At 42.8% G+C, this 24,388-nt stretch overlaps 1 protein-coding gene across 2 annotated transcripts; it reads left to right on the top strand.

Moving 5' to 3' along the window:
- The first annotated feature begins 1,054 nt into the window (after positions 1-1,054).
- On the top strand, positions 1,055-19,789 carry AMD1 (adenosylmethionine decarboxylase 1). 2 transcript variants are annotated; one of them, XM_056343122.1, is made up of 9 exons: positions 1,055-1,579; positions 11,869-11,955; positions 13,474-13,600; positions 14,110-14,212; positions 15,045-15,087; positions 15,185-15,329; positions 16,351-16,443; positions 16,526-16,681; positions 17,631-19,789. In XM_056343122.1, exons 1-9 carry the CDS (start codon positions 1,449-1,451, stop codon positions 17,769-17,771), a joined length of 1,026 nt encoding a protein of 341 aa, XP_056199097.1. In that variant the 5' UTR covers positions 1,055-1,448; the 3' UTR covers positions 17,772-19,789. The 2 variants fall into 2 exon arrangements, with proteins under 2 accessions (XP_056199097.1, XP_056199098.1); XM_056343123.1 differs by lacking the exon at positions 1,055-1,579 and adding an exon at positions 7,963-9,525.
- Positions 19,790-24,388: the final 4,599 nt, after the last annotated feature.

The following is a 24,388-nucleotide window of genomic DNA, read 5'->3' as shown; positions in this document are numbered from 1 at the left end:
CTCAATGAGTCACTCAGGCCCACTGCCTCTTATGTCGGCCGATACTATCTCTCACTGTCTCCTGGTAGGGACTCATTCATCTGTCCTCAGCCATCTGCTGCTGCTTGTCCTCTGGTTTGTACTGTAAGCTCGTTGGGGCAGACAGGATTCTCTGGTCATTTGGTCTGCAGTGAGGGTTTCCTTACTAGGAAGAATACAGCAATTCTGGGCCATAAGATAGAATAGTATCGATGAAAGATGTTTTCAACGACCAGAAAGCTGGTTAGTCTGCAACAATTTGTTCTAGATATAATAAAAAAGACCGCTGGTAGTCGCATATTTACACACATACATACACCCCCTCCTCCCAGCAGGCAGTCGCCTCCCCTTCTGTATGGTGCCCGCAGACACATGCCCTCCCCAGGCACTCGCTTCTCCTGCCACACACGTGTAACTAACTTCTTACTCCTCGGTCACACACACAGAGCTCCTCGAAGGGAAGGGGGGAGCGAGAATTGCGTTGGAACGCCTCGCTAAGCCTCCTCTTTGCCAGGCAGCGATGCACGCTTGAGGAGGCGCAGAGGGAAAGCAGCGTTAGGGGCAGAGGGAGCGCTGCAGCGCGGGCCCGGGAAGGGGCTTTACTCCGAGCTTGCTCTTTACTGCGCGCGTACTTGTGTCGGAGTTTGCTCCCCCGTGGTCGCTCGGCCATGTTCAGCCCAGCTCCCTCTCGCACCCCCACCCCGCCCCCCCCCCGCCGGATCGCTCACTACCGACCACAGGCCGCGCTTCCCCGCGACCCCCGGGGGCGGGGCGGCGCGGCACGGCACGGTACGGCCCGACCCCGGGCGCTGCCCCAGCCCTGCCACCGCCCGCGCTCCCCGATCCCCGCTCCCGGCGGGCGGGCGGACGGGCTGCAGCGGGCGTAGGCCAGAGGAACCGGCATATGCCTTGACAGGCGTCAGTGCCGTCCTATAGGAAGCAGGGAAGGGCGGGCCCGAGCGGCGGCCACCCAATGGCGAGCGCAATCCTACGTGATGCGGTTACCTGCGAGGTATAAAAGGGGCTGCGTGCGCACTAACCGCTCGCTTACACAGTATGGCCGGCGACATTAGCTAGCGCTCGCTCAACGCTCTTCTCTGTAACAGGGGAACACACGGACTACAAGGAACTGAACCGCATCGCCTGCCCGCCCGCACCCCCGCTCGGACTGTAATCTTCTCACACACGCTCACGCCGTATTTGCCGCCGCGCACTCCGGGTGGTTTTCGCTGGTTTAAAAAAAAAAACCTTTTTTTTTTTTTCTTCTGTAAATTAATATTAAACAAATTCCCTAGAAGGTGAAACGCGCCCGGACGGACTAGGACCCGGCGGCGGCAGCGCGGCCCGTGCAGCAGCGAACGGTAGCGGCCGGGGGCGGTAGTTTGGTTGTCGTTAATTTCTGTGGTTGTTGGTTGCCGAGTTGTCTCACCATGAAGGAGAACGGTGCACACTTCTTCGAAGGGACCGAGAAGCTGCTGGAGGTGTGGTTCGCCCGGCAGCAGCCCGCGCAGCAGGAGCCGCACCAGAGCAAGGGGTCCGGCGATCTTCGCACCATACCCAGGTCCGTTAACGGCCGGGGAGGCGGCGGGCGGGAGCGCTGCCCTGAGCGGGCGGGAGGGGCCGGTGGATGGCCGGCGCGCGCGGGGCCCGGGCGTGGTGGCGGCGGTGGCGGCGCTGGGTGGGAGGCGGCGGGCGAGAGTGCGGGCGGGGCGGGGGCCGGGGAATGGCCGTGCGCGGGCTGGCGGCAGCGCTGATGGGGGCTGGTTCCGGGGTGGCTCGGGAGAGCGGTTGGTGGCAACGGCCGCGCGCGGCGGGCAGGCGGCCTCCTTCCCCCCTCCCTCGGTGACAGCACTGGCCTCTCCCGTCAGCCGGCGCAGCGTCCCCGCACCCGCGGGAGGGCAGGGGGTGACCTTCCGTTGCCCTCCAGAGACCCCCCGCCCTGCAAGGCTGCGGCGCCGGCCCGCGGAGGCAGGGAGCTTCCCCTGGTCCCGGGCGGGCGGGGTGGCGGGTGGCGGTGCCGGGGGGGCGGAAGCCATTCCGTGCCGCCACCGCGTGCAGCCCCGTGCGGTCCGTGCTGGCAACATGTGGTGGCGGGGGGAGCCGGGCGTGTGCCGCGCCGGCCGGGAGTGCCTGCGGCTGGAGGCGGCTGGTGGAGTGTCGCAGTGCCGCTGGCGGCCGGGGGCATGGCAGCGGCGCCCACCCCTCTGCACCAAGGCTCCGCGCACGCTGCGGCTGCCGGTGGCGGCTGGCCACGCTCGCGGGGGGAGCCGCGGTAAGTCCCTTCACGGCGGGGCTTCCTGACCCCGGCAGCCTCGGGATGGGAAGGCTCGGAGAACCTGCCCGTTGGGACCGGCTGTGCTGCGCTGCGGGGAGTGGGGCAATAGGAATCGCATCCCCGGTTCGTGAAGGACAGGGGAGATCCCTCTCGCTGTCGCGACGAGGATTGATGGTTCCCTCACATGGCCGGTTTCGCCGCCACCTCCGGTACCGTGTGGCTGGGCAGGCTCACACAGCGGCGCTCGGGGACGGCAGCGAGCGGTGCGCGGGAACCCACCCGGTGGCGAGGCGGGGAGGGGGGGTGTCCCTCCCCCACAAGTGTGGCTGGAGCCACGATTTACACGTGAGTCTCTTGGCTCCGCTCCCAGCTCGCGCTGCCTCTTTTCTTTTTCTTTTTCTTTTTTTTTTTCCTCCCCCCCACCCCCCACCCCATTGACAAGTTCAGGCCAATGAGCGCCGGGCGCCGCGGAGGGGTGGGCCCGCGCCTGTCACCCAATGGGCATGTGAGGAATGTGCTGGCGCTTCTTTCGCTGCCACCCGGGGCGGGAGGCGGGCGGGCCCGGGGCCTGCGCGGCCGCCTGCGCACACGTGTTCCGCGCCCGGGCCTCGCTGGGAGAGGGCAGCTCCCCTCCTGCCGCGGAGGTGTGCCTGCTCGCCCTTTGTTAGGCGGCACGGTAGCTGATGGCCACCTGCCGGCACGCCGGTCGTCTCTGAAACCGTGCAGGGCAAGGCGGGTGTGAAATGTCTTTCCTGGAGATTACCAGTGCAGTATTTTATAGGGAGGTGGTCTGGGAAGACTGGAATGCCCGAACTTGTGATTTGCAATAGTGGGTCCAACTGTACATCTCCAGAAAATTGTGTCCTGGCACAAGTGCCCTGGAAGTGTCGGGAAACGGTAGCTGTGAGCTTGAAGCACAAAGCAGGATCAGCTTATGGACCCAGGACTGTATATGGGTTGGTAAAGATGACAAGATTGATATGTAGGTGTAATCAGCCGACATAGTTGAAAAAAAGGCTTGCCTCAACTATACAGTGCAGATCTGAAGGTTATACTTATGTTGGTAGTTAAATACCAATATGGTGAACTTTAACTTTTCAGAATGGTAGCTGGAGGATCCGGTGTTTTCAGAGTATCCAGATCTTTTTGTATCGCTGTTACCCAGTGGTCTTAGGTCAGGGAGGTTGTCATGATGTATTCAATGTTTGGAATATGTTAATAACGGTGGTGTTTCTGTTCAAAGGCATACTTAGCATATGCTATTAGTCTTTTCTTTTGGTGTTTCCTGTGTGTATATATTGGAAGAGTTAGCTATGCAACGATCTGAATTGCCAATGGGCCGGTAAATGCCTTTCCTGAAGTAACAAGTAGCCCGTGCTGCGTGTGCATGTGTGTATATGTATACACCACTAGCTCATGGGTAGTGGAAGCTTTGTTTCTACCATGCCAGAAGTATTACAGAATGCATGTTTACCTTTGACCTGTTGGTGTAATGAGGTGGTTTGCTCATGAAAGTGTTTGACTTGAAGCTATTTGGCCCTCTTTGAATAATGTGCTTAACATGGAAATCATCAGATGCGGTTATACATTTCTTTGAGGTTTAATGGTGTAGCAGATACCTATACAAATTGATACCTTGTGGTAATATCCAGGCAATCCTGGAAGACTTATTGCAAATCCTAGTTGAGATATGTGCATGTGATCTGAGTTATGAGGCCACTTCAGGATTCCTGTTGTGTTTGACTTCAAATGGAAAGATTCCAAAAACACTTGACTGCTAATATGCTGGTGTTGGAATATACAGATCTAATTAAAAAAAGCATTCTGCAGATGTTTTCCTCACTGACACATTCATGGTCTCTGGTGTTCTGTTTGAGCTCAGATTTGTGTTTACAAAAGTGCAAACTTAATTCTTAAAACTGCTCAAAAGCATTTAATGCAGTTAAGGCAGGTACTGTGACAGTTCCTTTGTAAGGTTTAGATATGGCTGTAAAGTTTTAATAGAGTAGATAAAAACTGTTAACTGTTGAACATGTGGTCTTTAACACTTTTGAAGCTGAGCAAGCTTTGAAGGCCTTTGTGTTAATTGGCTCTTAAGACAAGATGCTAGTTGAAGCTTTGTACTTCTCCAGTAGGAAGCTGTGATGTGACTGAAAATTGCAGTTAACCTGTGTCCGGGAGTAATTATCAGTGTTGGTGTGTTGCTAGCATGAAATTAAGTATTATGAACATTCATTTTAGAAAATTGTTGGAATTAAATTATTACAGTTGATGGATGCAAATGAAACAGAATATATCCTATTATGCTAATTTTATAAAGGTAATGTAATAAACTAGTTTGTGTTGAACAGAATTTGAAATCAAAGCTGAAACTGTAGAACAACAGCTAAATTAGAATCAAGTTGCAAACCAGTTGAGCTTGCCTTTTGTATTGTAACACCTGCTTAGTAGTGAAATGTGAGCCATTCATCTACTGAATGACTAAGCCGGTGTTCAGAGCTAAAAATTTGCATGTTGCATGTGCTTGCTAGGGATTAGATGTTTTATAGTCTTTGCTGGAGATCACCAACAAAAAAAAATAGGAAAAAAGTTAGTCAACTAATGCAATTAAACTTTTTCCATTTTTTTCCTCCTATGGGCAAGCCTGCTTTCTAGAGAAGAATTCAGATAGGTCTGAAATAGTACAGAAGATACCTATACTTACTGTTCTAATACATTCAGTAAAGGTCCCAACTAAAAGATTCAAGTATTGAACATGGGCTTTACTTTGCTTTTAAGATTTGGGGGGGAACAGGTCTTGTGGTTGACATAATGGCAAGCATCTGAAGGTGCCTACCTTACTCGTATTCTAAAGTGGAATGAACATTTTTGTGGTCTTGAAATAATTTGCTTTAACTGTAGTACTTGTTCTCACTATGCTTTGTAAAGCGAACTTTATAAAAAATAGCCTTAAAGGATGTGTAAAATAAGGCAGGTTTGCTGCAAACATGATGCTGCCAGCCCTAGAGTTGTGATGAGTAGCATATTTGGTGTCCCCACAGTAAAATAAGCTGGTTATTCCTTCAGATGATGTGCAACTATGCATTTCACATCTCAAGGCTTATGATGTTGAATGTACAGGAGTTTGAAATGCGGGCTAATGATGCAAATATTAAACAAGTCTATCTCAAGCATTGAACCCTGAAGAAGGGTCTGAAATAAGCTTGTTTATGGACCTTTAATGTGCTTCCTACTCGTCTAAACCATGTGGGCAAGCAAGAAACTAGAGAAAAACCAGTGCTGTAGTAAGCAGTACAGGTTGAGCTGAGGTTCTCATCCTGTGCTACATGAAAATCTCTAAGCACCAAATACAGTCATGCATCTGATGGGAGTCCTGTAAATACTTGTGTTGTGCTGCACCCTATAGCCTGACTCAACTCACTGCTGCAGTGCTGTTGCACCTCTACCCCTTCCCCCAGTCCTTAGGATTGTGGCAGTGTTACCTGACTGTTTTATCAAAACAGTGAAGGTACAGGGAGGCTGGTCAGTGAGCCCCATTCTACTCTTGCTCCTGCAGTGCTCTGGAACAACCGTGTAGAGTTCACAAACATTACTCTGTGTGGAGACTGGGGAGAAGGCAGGGTAGGCAGGACTGTGCCAGGATAGGGGCTTCTGTCACTTGGTACTTGCTGAGTGTTACATGGAGAAGAAGTGTAATCTGGAGAACTTTATGCAAGAATGCAGTCTTGCCTCTTCAGAAGTGGTATTCATAAACTGGATTTTAGCAAGTAAGTTCAAAATGACAGGTAAAATGTTTGCTTGTACCTCTGAACTGTAAAGAATGGCTTCACACAAAGGAAGCAAGCCCTTCTACACACTGTTCCTGGTTGTGATACTGCTTGCAGGAAGTTAGTATGTGTTGAAAGCTTCTTGATATCTTCCTGCCTTACCACTGAAACTGCTAAAGAGTTTGATTAGTCACGTCCTGTCAAAGATCTGGTCACTTAGCGTGAGACTCGATAGAGCATCCGATTAAAAAAAAAAAAAAAAATACGTAGCTACTGGTATATTCCGAGAAGGGCTTTATTAGTGACTGTTGACTCGCCCAGGAGAAGAGGAAGATTTGAGGCTTATGGTAGATAATTGCTGCCTTACAGCATGTTCCTTTTGGAGAAGGTTACACTCAGACTTGCCCTGAATGTTGCCTGTAAGTCTTGGTGAAGCCATGATGTACCTCTTTGGGGCTCATGTTTTCTTAAACACCTTGGGTGGCAGGTATGTGTTCTCCTTTGAGACGCTGAATAGCTTTGGATGTAAAGGATGGAGTTGCCAGTCCATGTATACTGTTGTAACTGCAATAATGATAAAGGCCTGCCCCGGGAGAAATATGCAACCTTTAAAGCACTGTCAGTGGCTATCTTTGTGCTGTTGCTGAAATATTTTGGTGTGATTTTCTTTAGTAGCTGGCTAAACACTTTCTAGGTAAGAAGTATTTTGTGAGGAGTACTGTTCAGGATCACTTTATGTGGCTGCAATTTTCTATTCCGGTGCCTGTCTTTAATTCAAGATTAAGTTCATGTCCCTGGAGAGTTTCTTAAGTTTAAGATAAGGGAGATGGCAGGCAGTCTTTCTGTATATCTATGTTGAGAGCATATAGAGGGTGTGTGGGGTTTGTGCACTCCACAGATACTGCTGAAGTAAAAATACCGAGTTGCCAGTACCTGAACTCAGGGTGTGAACATAGTTCAAGATAATCAATCTTAAACAGCAATTTATAAACCAAGTTAGAACTCTAATAAATAATTCACATGCAGCTGTCTGTAGAGAAATAGCCTGCTAGTAGATGCTTTAAAAAGCTTGTGATTTCTGTGTATTTGGTCTGTACTGTATCTGCCTGTTTCAGGATGCTTGAAACTACTGTTGCAGTGCTGCAGATACTCGTATTTCACCAGCTTTGGTGCCCCTCGGCTACATCTTGGTGTAGGCAGTTTAGACAAGACATAAGTTTGACCATACTGGATCATGGTATTGGCAGGAATGTACCTACTTAACTGTAGCTTGCTGATGAGGTAACTGTTGTATCTATTGGCTCCTAAAAAAAGCACCTGGTAGGTAACAGGTGAAGGAATAAAAGTGTTCTGCAGTTGAATGCTTGATTTTTAAAACAAGGTCTTACAGAAAGTACAAGATAAGGATTGTTACTACTTCACTGCAGACTTGTCGGCTCTTCTGTTTTAATGAAGAGCTGTGCAAGAGTATGTATACAGTTTAAGCTGTCTTTAGAAGTTCCATAGGGTGTATTTCTTAAGAGTTGCAGCCCCATTGCAAAACATCTCTTCCTCCCAGTGGTGGTGGTATTAGCAAGGTACAGTTACTGGGATGGTGAGATGGGATGCTTCTGGAGGCTGTTAATTGCCAGTAGGAACTGAGTTGTTGATGTAGTTCCCAGTCTCTAAATTCTTATTACCCCTTCCCAGTGGGCCTGAAGCAGCAGTGTTGTGCTACTGCTTGGGGTGCTTGACTCCTGTGTTAAGAACTTGGTTTACCCCTGAAGGTAAAGGCTCAGAACAGAGCAGTAACTTGCATTCAGAAATGTAGTTTTAATTGGCAAGGAAAACTTGATTCATTGCTTACTCTTTCAGAAGTAGGAAATAGAGGAGCAAATGTGATGGTCTGGAACTTGGTTGAGAACTGTTGACTGTTCATTTCATTACTCAGTGTAAGTGTACTTCCTGAAAATAAATTAAAATGCCTCTCAGTTCTGATAGGTTTACCATACTGACATAGCTGGGTGGCAGTTTGAATGGAAGTCACTTGCACTCTGGTAACAAGTCAGAGTTCATAAGGCACTAAACATTGCAGTATAGGAGTAGATTGCTAAACTTGGTATTTTCTTTTTGCACATTCTCCTAGTCAAGTATAGAACAAGTAGCTTTCTACCATTCAAACATGGACAGTTTTTCACACTTGCATAGATTTATTCTGTTTTTATTTGGTGTTCTCTGAGCATGTGTAACCATTTAAGATGGGCATGGTGCTTGCCCATTGGAGAAATGTAATTTTTCATTAGGTGGCAGTTACTTGAAATTTCAGAAACAGGAACTTACAGCTTTGGAGTGAAGTGGGCAATAAGCCTACGTAACAGCAAGGAGTTGGTCTCATGCTTTTTCAGTCTGGAGTTCCAATGGATGCATGTCTGCTACAGAACTTACTTGGCTACCAATGATTCTCATGCATCATATTCTAGTATGCTTGGCTTGAGTATAGGAAAGCTGTTTGCAAAGAGTTTGGGATTGTCCTGATACCTGGCTACAGGAAATAATTTAGGAAGTAGTTGTTTTATTGAGAACTGGTGTCTTGGTTTTTGCCTTTTCAGTTGGAGGCTTTACTTCCCAGGTAAAACTTCACTCAGTTATGAAATAATGTTTTCCAGTATTTCATGGTTACTGACTTGGAGGATTTTTACTTGCCAAAACCAAAATGGGATTAGCTGCAAAACATGTACTGATAACCACTGAAATACTTTTTTAAGGTGAATTTTTGTTTCCACAGTAAATGTGGGTGGACATTGCTTGACTCTAACTAGTAACACTTAAATAATTATACAGATTAAAGGAAGAAATGCAAGAACTAGACTTCTAGTGAACTCGGTCTGCTTGGTACAAAGTAGTCCCAGATGTTCCTCCTTAGCTGTGCTTTAAACAATGGAAAATGTCAAATACTAAGGTCATCTTGCTTAAATAGATTATATAGAGACTAAATCCAGCATGTTAGCAGCCTTTCTGTAGTTTTCTGTGCTACTTAAAAATGCATATAGATACAGGCCAGTATCTGTCCAAACCTTCTCCCCAATGTGGCAAAGTCTGATCCTGGATGTTGCAACCTTATGTCAGTCTGGTTTATGTATGCTTCTGGATCAAGTCTGACATCTTGTATATTTCTCAACATGTAGGTTTTTTTCCTTAGTGCTACTGTATTCAGATGAAATGGTGAACTTACCCTGTGTTCCTGTAAAGGTTGAATGCGTGAACACTTAGCATATGCTTAGCTACATTTCTGCAGTGGAATAGTGAAGAATTGAGCAAAGTTTTAACCTTCATTGTTAGACTGCTTGAACACCAAAATTGTTACATCTTCCTCTATGTGATTGAAAAGAAAATGAGCAGTTTTCCTGAAATGCCTGCACAGAACTGTACTACCAAAGAAAATTCTCACTTGTCTACGTAAAGTTGAGGTTTTGACTGTCTGACCAGGTAAGAAGCTTGTGAAGGCTGAGACCTATGCTCCCGTGAATCCTAAGATAGTTACATACCCTTTAATACTTAGACAAGTGCAAAATCAGATTTGTAGTAATGTGCAAATGGGGTTACTGCAGCTCAGCATCAGGCAGCGTAAGGGAATTTTACCTCTGCTTTCGTAAGTGCTGTGTCAGATGCTGGTTGTTTCTTTAATGGCAGACAAAATCAGTAGTGGTACCAGAGTGATTTGAACAAGTTAACACATTACCTGGTTCAATTTACAGGAAGAGTGTAATAGGATATTAGAGGGAAGATAGTAAGGCTGGCAAATTTGTGCAGGTGTGCTGTAGCTTCCAGAGAAAACTAAATCGTTCAGTCCCCTTCTCAGCAAAACTGTGATTGTCTAGGAGTGTTTAAAACATTATCTAAAATACAGGATACACAGTTATGCTCTCTGCATTTACCAGGTTTTTCAAAGATGAGCAGACACTTGCATTTTCATGTAAACCTGAGTATTGGGAACAGAGCTAAACCTAGTCAATGATGTAAGTTTAGAGCTGAATAGATGTGTGGGACTCTTATCTGAGCAGTAAAACAAACTTCTTTAATTTGACATGCAGATTTGAGTGGTCTGTGCTGTCATGTCTGTAGCTGCAGAAATGTATTTCATCAAGATTCACTAATGGTCAGTAGGGAAAACCTTGCTTTGATTTTTAAGTTTCCAGTTATATCAAAGAGTTCATAAACTTGTTCAGACGGGTACTTAATTATGAGGGACTTCAAGATACATAGGATTCTATTAATCTTGTTTTTAATAGCTTTAGTCTCATCTAAAAGGAGGCTATGGCATGTGTCTAAGTATATTCTGGTTGACTCCTGTATAAATACACTGCTTTAGTGTAATACATGCTTTAAAAGGGAAAATACTCAGTGTTTAATAGGAAAGATAGAGTGGAGTTTCAAGGAGGCATTCTCAGGTGAGAGAAATGAAGGCATTTATTTGCTGGGTGTTTGGAGGCAAAGGACGTCTCAGTGTTCTAGTGGCATGTACAACAGAATCTAAAAACTTCCAACTTTGCAAACCAGCCAGTTTTCTAAGCGGAGGGGTTGGTGGCTGCTGGAGTAGCCCTGCCGGTAGAGTTACAGTGAGTGCTCTGCCCTGACCTAGAGCTGTAGAGCTTTTGCAGTGTCAATAAAGGGAGAGAGGTCAGACTCCTGAGGATGGATTAGGCTGACAGTTACATAGGCAGCTGAGCCAATCTAATACCTTGCTTGGGGATGAAAAAATTGCTTTTTTCATGCCTCTGGCTGCAACTGGTTGTTCCAGCTCTACTGATGGGCAGGTTAGTTTTATGCTGGGTTAGTAAATTTCTTAGTTGGACAGATCTGAGCGCAAGAGCCAGCACAAACCTGCAGGTGGGGTATGTCGTGGGAAGGCAGGGATGGGAGAAGTAGAGCAGCTGGCAGTCTTGTGACTTTGCAGCTTGAGGAAGCTCTTTCTGCCTGCTCTAACAAATTTGACTGTGTTCTACTAATCTGGTGTAGACAAAAGACTGAAGTGACAATGAAAGTAAAGTCTGCCATTTCTTATGAGTGCTTGGAAGTTTTGAGGATTAATATAAGCTCTTTTTTTCTAGTTTCTTAATAAAATTCCTTGTAGGATGAGTAATGACAGTAAAGAATTGAAATGCTAGACTTTACCACTATACTGAAATCTAGCAGTGTATATGCAAATAGTTTAGTTAATTTTTTGTAAGTGTAATATTCCAAAGTACTTGTTACAAGTCTTCCGTATCTTCTAGAGGTAGAAGGAATCCTGCGATCCTGATTGAAAAATGAGGAATTCAGGTCATTGAGATGTATTAGTTTTTAGGACTGGTTTTCAATTAAATTATGAACTTGACTCTAATCTGGACAAATAAAACATGTTAACTTGCTGGCTTATTACTCTTGTAGTTGCCAATAACTACTGTGACTGAAGCAAATAGAGAATCAACCTACATCATACCTTCAGTCATAATAAAATTTATATTGGTGCATGTGGGATGCAGGACTTAAGGTTATCTTCATCTGCCTAGTTAGAAGCTTTAGAAGCTTGGGGTTGCTGCTTGACAATTGTCCTCATGCAGAAGATTACACGAACAGATCTTGAGGAATGCTTAGCTATTAAGAGCTAAGAATTGGATATTACAGTATTGTGGGAGACGGTTCCTATATTAAAGTCTTCTCCTTTTGTGCGCTCAGATCCAGCAACTGAAGGCAAGAGCTATGGTCTTGTTTGGGCTGTACTTTTTACCCAGGGTTCCAGAAAGCTTCAGTTTAACATGTTGTTTGTGCTCTTCTATAATTTCTTCACAGGATTGAGTGGGACAAACTTCTGGAGAATGTGCATTGTTTGATCATAAGTGTGACAAAAACTGACAAGCAGGAAGCTTATGTACTCAGGTAAGCCACTAGCTTATTGTTTCAGTCTCCAGGAGGTCAAAAGTTCAAGCTGTTATCAGGGATCCACTTGGCTGAGATCTTGGTTTAGGATCCTGCTGTGGATCTGACTAAAACTTGCAGAGGTTTGCTAATTACAGTAATGCCATGTTTCTCTTCAGTAGTGGGAATGTCTGTCTTTGTAGTTATCAGTGTTTGCCTTTTTTCTTCAACTAAAATGATAAAGGAGCTGTGGTGTTTCTGCACCTGATCACAGATTTTTTTTTGGCAGTAAATGTCTCACCAGTTAAGAGGTTTAGGATTACTTCAGCAAAATAGTCCATGTAGGTGTCACTTCTAGATCAGTAAAAACTTTATCAGTAGATCGGCTTTAACTCCAGTTAATGCAATCAAGTGGAACAACTTTCAGATGTCCTTAGCTTGGCTGCAAAAGTGCAGCTTCCCTGACATCTTGGAATTTTTGTTGCACAGCAGCTAGAAGGATGCTACTTTTGCCATGGTTTTCATCTTGCAAAATAGTTTCCTGCTTTTTCTACGTGAACTTTATAGACACATTGACATTCTCTGCCTTACTTCAGATTACAAAACCTGAAGCATTTGTGCTCTTAAAGGCTGCCTTGAGGGCAAGGTTGGGCTAAGAGCAAGCTAGTCAAAAGGTGCTGAAGTCTTGTTTCCATGAGCTTAGTATATGTAAAACAAAATCCTGAAGAGAATTTAACTAGTTACAACTATACTGGATGAAGTCTAACCTTGACTTTGAATTCTTAAACAGCATTCCAGACAGAGTGAGTGAATTAAGTTAGACTTTTATTCTCATTATTCAGTTACTTGGTGAGAAGATACTTGTGATGCATGTTTGAAGTGTTCTGGATGTAGTATCCATGCTTTTCTCCAGTTCAGTGGGATTGTAGTTAAGTATCTGACTTCACAGTTTATGTATAGTTAATTTCTGCATCTTGTGTAAGGCATAGTGTATAGCTGTGTGTGTACTCTCCTCATGAGGCTTCCTGTTCCTGTGGACAGGTGCTGATTTACCACTTCCTAGTAGCCAGTTTTCCTAGAATATACACCCAGCCAATTTAGCTAAAGCTTTTGCCTTTTTTGAGTTCACTTTCTCATAGAGTTCATTTCAGCTGAGAGTCAGATTTCAAGTTTGACCCTGTCCTGTGTCTGGGTTAAGAAATTGTATGTCTATGTTGTGTACCCACTTCACAGCATGTTTGTATTTCTCTAAGACTGAGGATATGTAATGCATGTAGTACCTCTTTCTCTGTAGCGTCGTAGCTGTGTAATATCATGCTTCCAGCAGATATTTGGTTTGGGAGGTCATAACAGCTCTCAAATGTTAACTGAAACTTACTGGTTTTGACCCATTTGCCAAGCATGTTTATGTATCATATGCTGGATGTTAACTCACAGTAATGCCGTTTGGTTGGGATAAGAACCAAGATCTAACAGTTATGTTCTGGCTTGTTTCATATAAAGCACTTACTATATTTTTAACACTTTTTTTTTTTTCAGTGAGAGTAGCATGTTTGTCTCCAAGAGACGTTTCATTTTGAAGACGTGTGGTACCACCCTCTTACTGCAAGCACTGGTTCCCCTGTTGGAGCTTGCTAGGGAGTACAGTGGGTTTGACTCAATTCAGGTAAGATGTCAAAAATTCTCTATCTTCCTTAGAACGTACAAAAAGCTTTTTACTGATACTTCAAACTCACTGATTTTATTAAATATTCTGAAACATCTTTTCTATTTACATAAACTTCCCGTAATGGGAAAACTGTAATACAAGATACCTTGCTCTGCTGTAGGAGTTAGCCTTCTATTTGCCTCTTAAAGGATGCCAACTTGAAAGTGCTTTTGTCTTGAGTTAAGGTTCTTGAAGGGTGAAAGACCTTCATGCCTGTGTTGTCAGTGCTGAAGTCACTGATATTTTCTTGTGGAAAACAAATTTGAAGTGAGCTGTATCCTGTAGCTTACAAATTAAGATAAGAATAACCATATGCCTCTGAAATGGAAGTACAGGTAGCAGTGACTTGACAATGGCAACTTGGGTCCTGTGAAAGCCTATAATAATACTTCCATTTATCTAGATTTTTTTTTTTGATTCAAGGTGGATGGATATATCCAATATCTAAGATGCACCTTTTTTTTCAGAGCTTCTTTTATTCACGTAAGAATTTCATGAAGCCTTCCCACCAGGAGTACCCACATAGGAATTTCCAGGAAGAAGTAGAGTTTCTTAATGAAATTTTCCCAAGTAAGTTCATGAACTTAAACAAAGTTGCATAGCTTCTGTGAAGCATTGATGTGAAGTGAGAAGGGACAAGCAGTACAGTACAGACAGGCACAGGCTGCCAGGCCGTTCATTCAGCAGTCTTTGCAGTTCTGCAGCCAGCACAAGCTCTTGACTGTGTAAAAACCAAAAGCTACAGATACTTACCTTGATTTCTGACACTGATTTAAAATTTAATTTTGGTAAGTCATACTTTAGCACCTTGTCTTAACTGTGGTCATCTTCAGACTTACAAATGGAGTGTAGTAAGTCAGTCTGCAGAATCCAGCTCTTAACCCCAAAAGCCTCATTAGAAAGGTAGAATAGTAATTTAAGGTAACTAACACACTGAACATAAGCGTTCTTGGGAAAGTCCCTCCACTAAAGATCTATTTTAAGCATTTCAAAGTCTAAAACTTACAAGAATAACATTGAACTTTTAACGGCTGGCAGAAAAGTTTTTTGAAGGAGCATGAAGCTGTAGTACTTACCCAAGTTATTTGAAAATAAAGGCTAATCATTAATTTATTAAGTAGATGCTTAAGCGTACCAGGGCTTCTGTCCGTGCATAGGTAAAGCTGTAATCTGAATTGCTTGTTAGTAGGCTCTGAACTGGAGTGTCTAGTCCACAGACTGAAGGAGCTGGTTTTTCTGATTATTTGTTTTACATTCCTGAAGTTAAATGTGTGGTTATTTGATACAGATGCTGATTTGTATCAGTGAACCTTTTAGTATTCTTTGAAAGACTTCTGCTATTGTAAAATTATAGGATGAAGCTAATTTTTTACATTAACTGGAGACTTTCTGTGTTGTCTAGATGGAGCAGCTTATTGCATGGGGCGTATGAATTCTGATTGCTGGTATGTATGTGAAGACTTAGAAGTCTTTGGGGCTTGCAGTAGAACTGAACTTGGTGCTACTAATATTTATTACTTATATTATTTATATCTTATATAGGTACCTGTACACCCTGGATTTCCCAGAGAGTCGGATATCCAATCAGCCTGATCAGACACTGGAAATTCTGATGAGTGAGCTTGACCCAGTAGTTATGGACCAGTTCTACATGAAAGATGGTGTTACTGCAAATGATGTCACTCGTGTATGTTTGCTTGAGAACTAAGCATTCTGGGGAATGGTGGAAATTGGGCAACAAAATTCTTCACTCTACCTCTTAATACAACAAGGTTTATTTTGTGGTAGGAAAGATCTCATAGAAAATGTCAAGTTAATGTTTGGGGGGTAAAATGGATTTCACTCCAGAATGTTTTCAGGAATGTAACTTCACATTTTCAGTGCTCCTGCTTTAATCTGTTGAAAGGAGCAGTTTGCATTGTTTTGAGTGATTGGAAGCTTATCTTCTGAAAATTTGAGGAATAGGAATAAACCCACAATTCAGAAACTTCCAATAAAGGATGGAGATTGTGAGGAGTAAGACTTACAGTGAAGATAATGAATGCCAAGGGAATCTAGGTACCAAAATTAAGGTTAAATCACGGAGCCATTTGGATAGTTGGGAGGGGTGGGGGTGAGATTTAATGTGTAAGTATAACTTGATGGTTTTGCCTCCTTTTTACAAATGGGGAAGTCCTGTGACATGACCATGTTTCTCTGGCAAGTACAGTGACTTCATCTGGCTTGATTAGCATACTGTATTTGCTATTGAGATTTGACTGTAGCTCAAGTACCATGTGGGAAATGAGAGTGCTTGGGATTGCACTTCACTCTTGAGTACAAAGAAGTGTATTCTCACTTGAGTAAATGTAAACAGCCTTCACTTTGTAGATACTGGTTGAACAGGAGCTCTGTTGTACATTTTGCTTGCAGAAAAAAATTGTTTTAGATTTTTAGCTGTTCCTTTGTCTTGGAGGTATGCAACTGGGTTCTGTAAGAGGTGGTGTATCTACATGGCAACTTAGTGCTTAGTGACTGCATAAGTGAGAGGTTGCAAAAGCGAGCTCATCTACAGTGGTACAGATTATCAAACTGACTTATTATAGGGATAATTTTGGTGTTCTGTCACCTAAATTGGTGTTCATTCTGCCAGAGTTAAATGTAAACAAGTGTAAGGATGAATGATAAACTGAGTGGTGTAATTTTAACTTTTTCTATTTTAATTTCAGATGAGTGGAATTCGTGACCTGATACCAGGTTCTGTTATTGATGCTACAATGTTCAATCCTTGTGGGTATTCAATGAATGGGATGAAATCGGATGTAAGTTTTACACTTACTGATAATTAATGTTAAAATAAAATAGTAATTATTTGGTGGTAGTAATAAGCTTAATTTTTTTCAGGGAACTTACTGGACTATTCACATCACTCCAGAACCAGAGTTTTCTTATGTTAGTTTTGAAACAAACATAAGTCAGACCTCTTATGATGACCTGATTAGAAAAGTTGTAGAGGTTTTCAAGCCAGGAAAATTTGTGACAACCCTCTTTGTTAATCAGGTGAGTTTTCCTTCATTAGCTTGTTAGCCTCTGAAATGCATATAGATGCAAACAAAAGCAAGGCTAGAATTTGTTTACTGGAGCATTAGTTTCCTGACTGCCTCTTGTTTGGATGGTAGCTGCTTTGGAAGTAAAATATTCCTCAGTATTACCTTGGCTTGTACTAAATCTTGATCTCCAGAAAACTTAGGAAATACTGTGGTAAGGCAGCCCAGTCTCAGTATTCTAACGGCTTCCTCTGCACTGCAGTGTAGGCATAAATTGCTTTTGCATTTTTCTGGATTTGGCTGCAGCTGTTAGTTGAAGTGCTGTGGTTAATGGTGGTGCTGCCAGCAAATCATAGAATGGTTTAAGTTGGAAGGGACCTTTTAAAAGGTCATCTGGTCCAGCCCCCCTGCAATGAGCGGGCACATCCTCACTTAGGTCAGTTTGCTTAGAGCCCTGTCCAACCTGACCATGGATGGGGCATGTACCACCTCTGGGGAACCTGTTCCAGTGTTTGATCACCCTTGTTGTAAGAAAAAAAAACCACCAAAACTTCCTTCTATCCAGCCTGAATGTACCCTCTTTTAGTTTAAAACAATTACCTCTCTTCCTATTGCAACAGACCCTGCTAAAAAGTTTGTCCTCATCTTTCTTATAGGCCCCCTTTAAGTATTGAAAGGCTGCAGTAAGGTCTCCCTGGGAGCCTTCTCCAGGCTGAACAGCCCTCAGACTTGCCAGCCTGTCCTCATAGGAAAGGTGCTCAGTCACCCATAATGTTGCATAGAAAAGCAGTACTGTACATAGGGAGCAGAATTGTTGCTTGGGATTGAAACTTCCTGCAGCACTGTCAGGCATGGGTTTGAAGCACGTTGGTAACAGTATCACAAGAACCACACATAAGTATTGTGCTACTCCATCTCTAAATGCTGATTTTAAAAATAACTTTCACTTTTTTGTTTTCTAGAGCTCTAAATGTCGTACAGTGTTTTCTTCTGCCCAGAAGATAGAAGGGTTTAAACGTCTTGACCACCAGATTGCCCAATTCAGTGATTATAATTTTGTATTTACCAGTTTTACAAAAAATCGCCAGCAACAGCACAGTTGATTAAGCATGAAGAAAAAACGCAAAAAGAAATGCCATATAGAAGGTGGTGGTTGCTTTTTAGTTAATGATTCAGGGGGCCATGCTTTCCACTCCCACCACCTTATAGTTGTGGAAAGCCCTAGGTGTAATCATAGTATAACCATTTTGAATTGTATGCATTATTATATCAAGGAGTTAGATATCTTGCATGAATGCTCTCTTCTGTGTTTAGGTACTCTATGCCACTCTTGCTGTGAAATTGAAGTGCATGTAGAAAAATCTTACTGTATGAAACTTTACAACACTTGTAAAAATGATTCCGGTAGAATTACACACAGTATAGTTTTTCTCCAGGTATCACCAAAAATTCCCCACAGACAGGGCTTTCGTCCTCATTAGACTTGAGCCCTCAACCTACTTGCTGGGGACAGTTCTCTTTTTAAATTGTTGCTCGTTTTTTCATCTATGTTGTGATTTCAGTCTAAAACAGTTTCTGACAGACTTTTATGATTTCTAATGAAAACATTTCTAATTAACACTTTCATGTTTGGAGAAAGTTCTTACAACAGTTACAAATTATTTTGCTACTACAGGTGGTGGTTGATTTATTTTTAAATCAGACTGACGTTTCATGCTCTAATAAATCTTATAGGAATTTGCTCAGTTATACTGTAGGACTGGGCTAATGCATTGGTCTTTCACCTCTAGAAACTTTGGTATTGGTACTAACAGGTTAAGTTTCATCTTGCCTTAGTGCTCATTTATCTGTTGGCATCCCTAAGCTGTCACAGTGCTACACAATGGCAGAACTTGAAGAAGGTCGAAGACTTGACAGGGAAGAGCTGAGTCAGGATGCAAGTGCTTTGGCATAGGTATGTGACAGCCTTGCAAAGTGCAAGTCCATATTAGCACCAAACATCTTCCTAATCACCAATTATGTCAGACGAAGAAGCTGGTGCTCTGGAGCACTGGCAGGTAGATCTAGTGAAGGAGTGGAATTTGCCAGTCTGGGTGTGATTGGTTTGGATTACTCTCAGTAAAACCGATGACCTACCACTTCTTAACTGTAAAGAATGCTTCTAAATTGATCCAGTGTCGCTTCATTTTGTTGTTCCAAGCAAAGTTAATGCCTCTATCTTGTGACAGTCCTGTGACATTGTTGTGCATGTGACTTATGTTGTATTTGAGTGTTGTGACTTCATCTGTTTTTTCCTCCTAATTACTAAGGTGGTTCCTCTTACTGTGACTTGAGGGCATTAAGTGAAGGCATAGAACAAGAACTGTCTGGGACACCTGGGCAGAAGTGAAGTAGAATGCTATTCACAGAGCATGAATAAGTGTGTTAATCAAAGTCGCTTTAATGGGTATTGACTAAAATGCAGGCTTTACAGAGCTGGCACACTTTCCGCTATGTTTGCAAATACTGGGGTTCTAACAGCTGTGAGACCAGCATGTTAACTAGAAAATTGAGATTATCTTCCCCCCTCCTTTGTCCTTGCAATGTTTTGACTTACTGGTTTGACGCAGTGTTTTTTTGTTCCTTCCGTATTTATAAATGAAGCACTTTTTCAGTGCTTCTAAACTAAAGTCTGCTTGGTTAGAAATCAAGTGGTTGCAACACTTTGATTTTTTTTGTTTTTTTCTTTTAAGCATATTGTTGATGTTCTTTACCAGTGTTACCAATTACATGCTGTAAATGGCACTAATGCTTTTTGGTGTTAATATTGAGGACCAATATTCCAGTGGGGTTTTTTTGTGCTTAAACATTGTCCCAGCTGACGTGATGTTTGTTGGCTTGAGGTCCTTAAAGTAGACTGAAGATCCCTTTTCAAGTAATACTGAAATACACATCTTACAAACAGAAGCATAAGCCTTGGCTATAAAAATGAAAGGTGTTGAATGGATTACTGAACTATCTAGGGTGATCAGGATGGGGGGGAGTATGGTGTTTATAATAACTTCTGTGGTGTTAGACTTTGATCATTTAAAAATATCTGTACCACAACTTAATGCTTCAATAAAAGTTCGCTTAAATTGTTTGTAGTGATGATGCAGCAATTCTACCCTTCATGCTTTTGGTACCAGCTGGTTTACTTCTGAAATCTACTTTGTCCTTGTAGGGGGTCCATCTCAACTGTTAATGTGTTGCTAGTTTAAAATGAGACGGCATGTTAAAGGAAGAAAAATGAAAATAATAGCTGTTCTTAACAGCTAACAATCAGAGATTTGCTGTCATCTTAACTTGTATTTTTATTTCAATAATTTCAAATATTTCCCTGAATTAAAACAATTCCTACTTCTTCTGCTCCTAGCATACATTTATGCTACTTAAGCTTAGACTGAGGCTTCAGGGTGAAGTTTGTCTCTTAAGATAAAGTAGGCATGTACCTAATCTGGATAGTGAACTAGACCAAAAATTAGTGGCTAGGAATGTCAGTGCTAAGTGGATGCCAACATAATTGTAACCAACATAATTGGAACTTCCACAATTCCATGTGATCAGTCCTACAGGAATAATGGCTGCAGTTTCACCATACCTCCAAAGCCCTAGTAATAATGGTGATGTCACCAAAGTAGGAAAAACTTGTGTTTAGTGTTGAAGGCCTAATACCTTTAAATCATACATGTCTACATAAAGGTGTTGTTAGTCACCCAGAACCTATTATGTGATGCTAGACCCTTCCGATTGTGTTTTGGATATTAAATAGGATCTTTCAGTTACGTGAAGTACTTCAACACTGAAAACACCAGAGTCTTCCATGAAAAGAAGAAATTTCAGCTTACAGCATCAAGAGATCCTGTCTGACAATCTTGGATATGACAAGTTAGCAGTAACCTACCTCTGAAGAACTGCTTTCTAGACTGACCTCCACAAAACTGAAGATTCATCTTAATCTTCTATTTTAACCCAGTTTGCCTGAAGTTAGCAGGTTTCTTGTAAGATTACTTGTCATCTTCACGCTTTTCACCTCAGGAGTATTCGTCAGTAACACTCCTTTACACTAGCCCTTCTCTTGCAAATGGTGCTGATACCATCTAATTTCTCATGTCAGTATCTACATAATTCTATCAATTATAGCAAGAGAAATGCAAAGCTTGCTGTGTTAAATATTTTTTTCATAAACTTGTGAAGGAAATGTAACTGTCTGCAGGTTCACATGTCCACTTAATTTCTGTGAATAAATCAGTGGAAGTAACTGCTGTAAAGGGGTAGGAAGGGCTTTTTCCGGATGGGATTAATCTGACAGTAGATCCAGTCTTGTAGGTGTTTGAGGTCCAGCTTTAATAGTCTGTATTTTGATGCCATCTGTAGTACAGGGAGCACATCTCACTCCACAAGCTTTACTGCTATCAACAAAGACCTGTGCTGACTGAGAGGAGACTGTCTTGGTGAAAAGACTGAGTTTCAGGAGAATGCACTGAATGTATCAGGGTTGTGTTGTTTGGGTTTTTTTGGTTTTTTTTTCCTGTGGTGCTGGGTCACCTGTTCGGTTTAGCAGTTCTAAAACTGAATTCTGGTTTATCCCTGTATGCCTAGGAAAGGTTTTCTGTTTCCCCTTGGTAGCCTGGTCTGTTTTGTGGACTTGCTGCATTTGAGATCAGTCTGGAGTGATGAGTGCTGGGGGTCACAGTGTCCCATGAAAAGGATGAGCTTCAAAACTAAGAAAAGCAATTGAAAGTCTGAGGAATGAAGATAATACTGGTTGTTGCAAAGCTGAAGGGTCTTAGACTATGTGGGGATGGAGGAGTATGGGCATACTGCAGATAGCATTTATCAGTCTGGGCAAAGAGGGCAAGGCAGTTCTTTGTGTCTGCCTGCTGTAATCTCAACACAGGGTTGGGATAGTGTTGCTGCCACCAGTGCTGGTTTTGAGCCATTTCAGTGGGCCTTAAAAGCCACTGGGTGTCAGTCCTAGGCCTTCGCTGTAGTATGTTTATGCCAGAGAGATGAATCTGCCCTGGTACCCTGGTCAGAGTGCAGGATGGCTCTAGGAGCAGTACTGGCTGTCAGTCTGGCTGCTTTGGTAGTGCAGGTTTATGTGTTGGCAGGAAAATGTTGAAGGTTCACAGCTGGGCTGGTATAAACTCTGATTTCCCTAGTGATAATCCTACAAGCAATGGCTCCAGTACCTGAAGGCGCAAGGCTTGGAAACAATGCTGAGGATGTGCTCCAGAAGTGGGGAGTTCTCCCAGGCTGTACAGCCAAAACTACGTTAGAGGTGGAGGGAAATGGCTTCCAAACACATAATGTGTAGTTTCAAGCCTGTTGAAGTGTTAAAGCAGAGCCTGTGGCCAGAGCCTAGAAAGAACAGGGTAGTTCAGTGCTGACCTTAAAAGCCCCCATGTGACCACAGTGGTGACAATTAAGTAGAAAAGTTAATGAACTGAAATACTGCTCGGACTCAGCTATATGGAGCTAAGCAGACAGGATGCACATGTAAAGGAATGCAAAGAATCACCTCAGTGTTCTTAAATACACTCAAAAAACTCTCCCAATTTCAAATGCTTGCACAGCCACGCTGTGAATGTACCTACAGACAAGCACTTGGAAGGGAATGCTACAGAGACAGGCATTTCCTGACAGTGTGTTCAATTTTACTTTCAATTAAGTGTTTAACTTCAGGTTAAGTTACACTTGTGCTTTTTTGTCCTGCTTCATTTCATACTGTGAAATTGCTGGTGGCGTACTCCATGGGGTGTTCTGCACATGGCTTATGGTTCAGGCAGGCCTCTACTGTTTGGGGGAGATTGGATTGGGGTAGAAAATGCTGCTTTAGACTTCATGCCCACAAGGAAGCACTGTTGGAAACCTAGCCAAATTTCAAGTTAACTGTTGAATTTCTCTTCCATTTCTTGTTATATACTGTACTAACAATACCAGAGCTGCTGTAGTATTCAATAATAAAATGAAGCAGGCCCTAGAGAGTCTTGCATTTGCAGCTGCCTGAGAGTCATATCTTGATACAGAGAATGCAGAATTTGTAACGTGCTTAGTTCAGCCTTTGGCAACTGCTGTTGATTTTAAATTATACATATACACAAGTGCAACATGTGAAGTCACATTTAGGAGTAAATTCAGACATACAAATACCATAATCTCAGCATTTTTCATTACTGGATTATCCAGAACATGAAACAACATTTTTGCAGTTGCATAGTTCCTAATGTGCATGCTTTACCTAATCCCTAACTTTAAATTAGGTAATTTATAGCATTCTTGTATTTTCCCCACATAGCTTTGTCTAGATTATATTGATCCTTTTTCTCCCTTGCTCTAAATTTGTCTTAAAATGCTAAGACTTTAGCATACACTGCATCTGCTCATTTGAAGACATGTACCTGAGTTAACAGCTTTTTAAGTAACTGCCAGTGCAAGGTTTCTGGTGCTTGATGCAAACCCAGAAAAAATCCAGTTAACCCTGAGAGAAGTCAAACTGGATCCTTGGTGACTTTCCAGACTTGCTAAGTGGGGAGCAACATGTACTAAGGCTTGATAGCCATCTTAAATGCAACCCAAGATGCAAAAAGTGCGACTTTCTTCCTCCCCTCCTACCATGCTATCAGCTAAATTGTGTTTTGCTTGCTTTTGAAAGAAACTTAATCACAGAAAATGGGAGTTAAAGTGCAACTGTCAGATTATCTGCAATATGTAACCTAATATTGGCTGACTTGTGATGTTTAGTTTTACATTTCTTTAGCAACATTTGAAGATTTATATACTTGGAAAACAAACAAAAAAACCACCATCCCAACCACTGATCTATGATATGCCAAGTATTTGAGTTCAGAAAGCCTAAATTAGAAATCCATCTGATCTTCAAAATATTCTGTACTACCCATGTTGCTTGATTAACTGTCACATGCAATGTAACAGACTCAAGTATCACCTGTTAAATATATTTTGTGTAAATATGTGGTTGCTGGCGCATCAATTACTGTGAACTTGTAAGCAATGGTATGGGTTAGTTAAGGCAGTGTTTTTACTAGGGTAGTGAGAAGATTGCTTTGACGCAAAACCGTAAGGCATACGCACAACAGACAAACCACATCCACAGACATACTATGCTTTCTGATTTTCTGCATCCATTTGAGCAGAAGCAACAGCTCATTGAACAGGCTGCTCACCAGGAGCCCCATAGTGCTGGACCTTCTGAGGGCCTCACTGGCCAAAAATGAGTCCGTTCTTGAAGGTGAATTTACAAAAGCAGCTACTTCCCATTTATGGCTTCTTAAATGGTTTGCTCCAGAGTAAAGCTTTATCTATGCATATGGTGTTTGTTCTCAGTGATCTGGTTTACAATATTTGATTTGGATGTTGCCAGTGAAAAATGGCAAGGTACGTGAGCTGCTGGGAGCCTGCTTATACAACGTGCCTACTTAGAAAAACAAGACACAGCAGACTGAAAAAAATTCAAATTCCAGCTGTACCCAAACATTAGGAAAATACTGCTGCTGTCAATTTGCTGTTCAGTTTCTTGTGCTCTTGAGAACAAGCACGTGGAGGTAGAAAACAACGTAATACTCCTTCCAAACCACTTTTATAATAGATAATTAAATGCTAGTTAATTCCACGATCGGAACTTGCAGACAGCTATGTGTAAACTTCATGAAGCCAAGCCCTGTTCTCTCTCTTAAAC

This window comes from Falco biarmicus, chromosome 6 (assembly GCF_023638135.1).
Source record: "Falco biarmicus isolate bFalBia1 chromosome 6, bFalBia1.pri, whole genome shotgun sequence".
Lineage (NCBI taxonomy): Eukaryota > Metazoa > Chordata > Aves > Falconiformes > Falconidae > Falco > Falco biarmicus.
The sequence above is the reverse complement of the archived record's forward strand: the minus strand, read 5'-3'. Positions and strand labels throughout refer to the sequence as shown.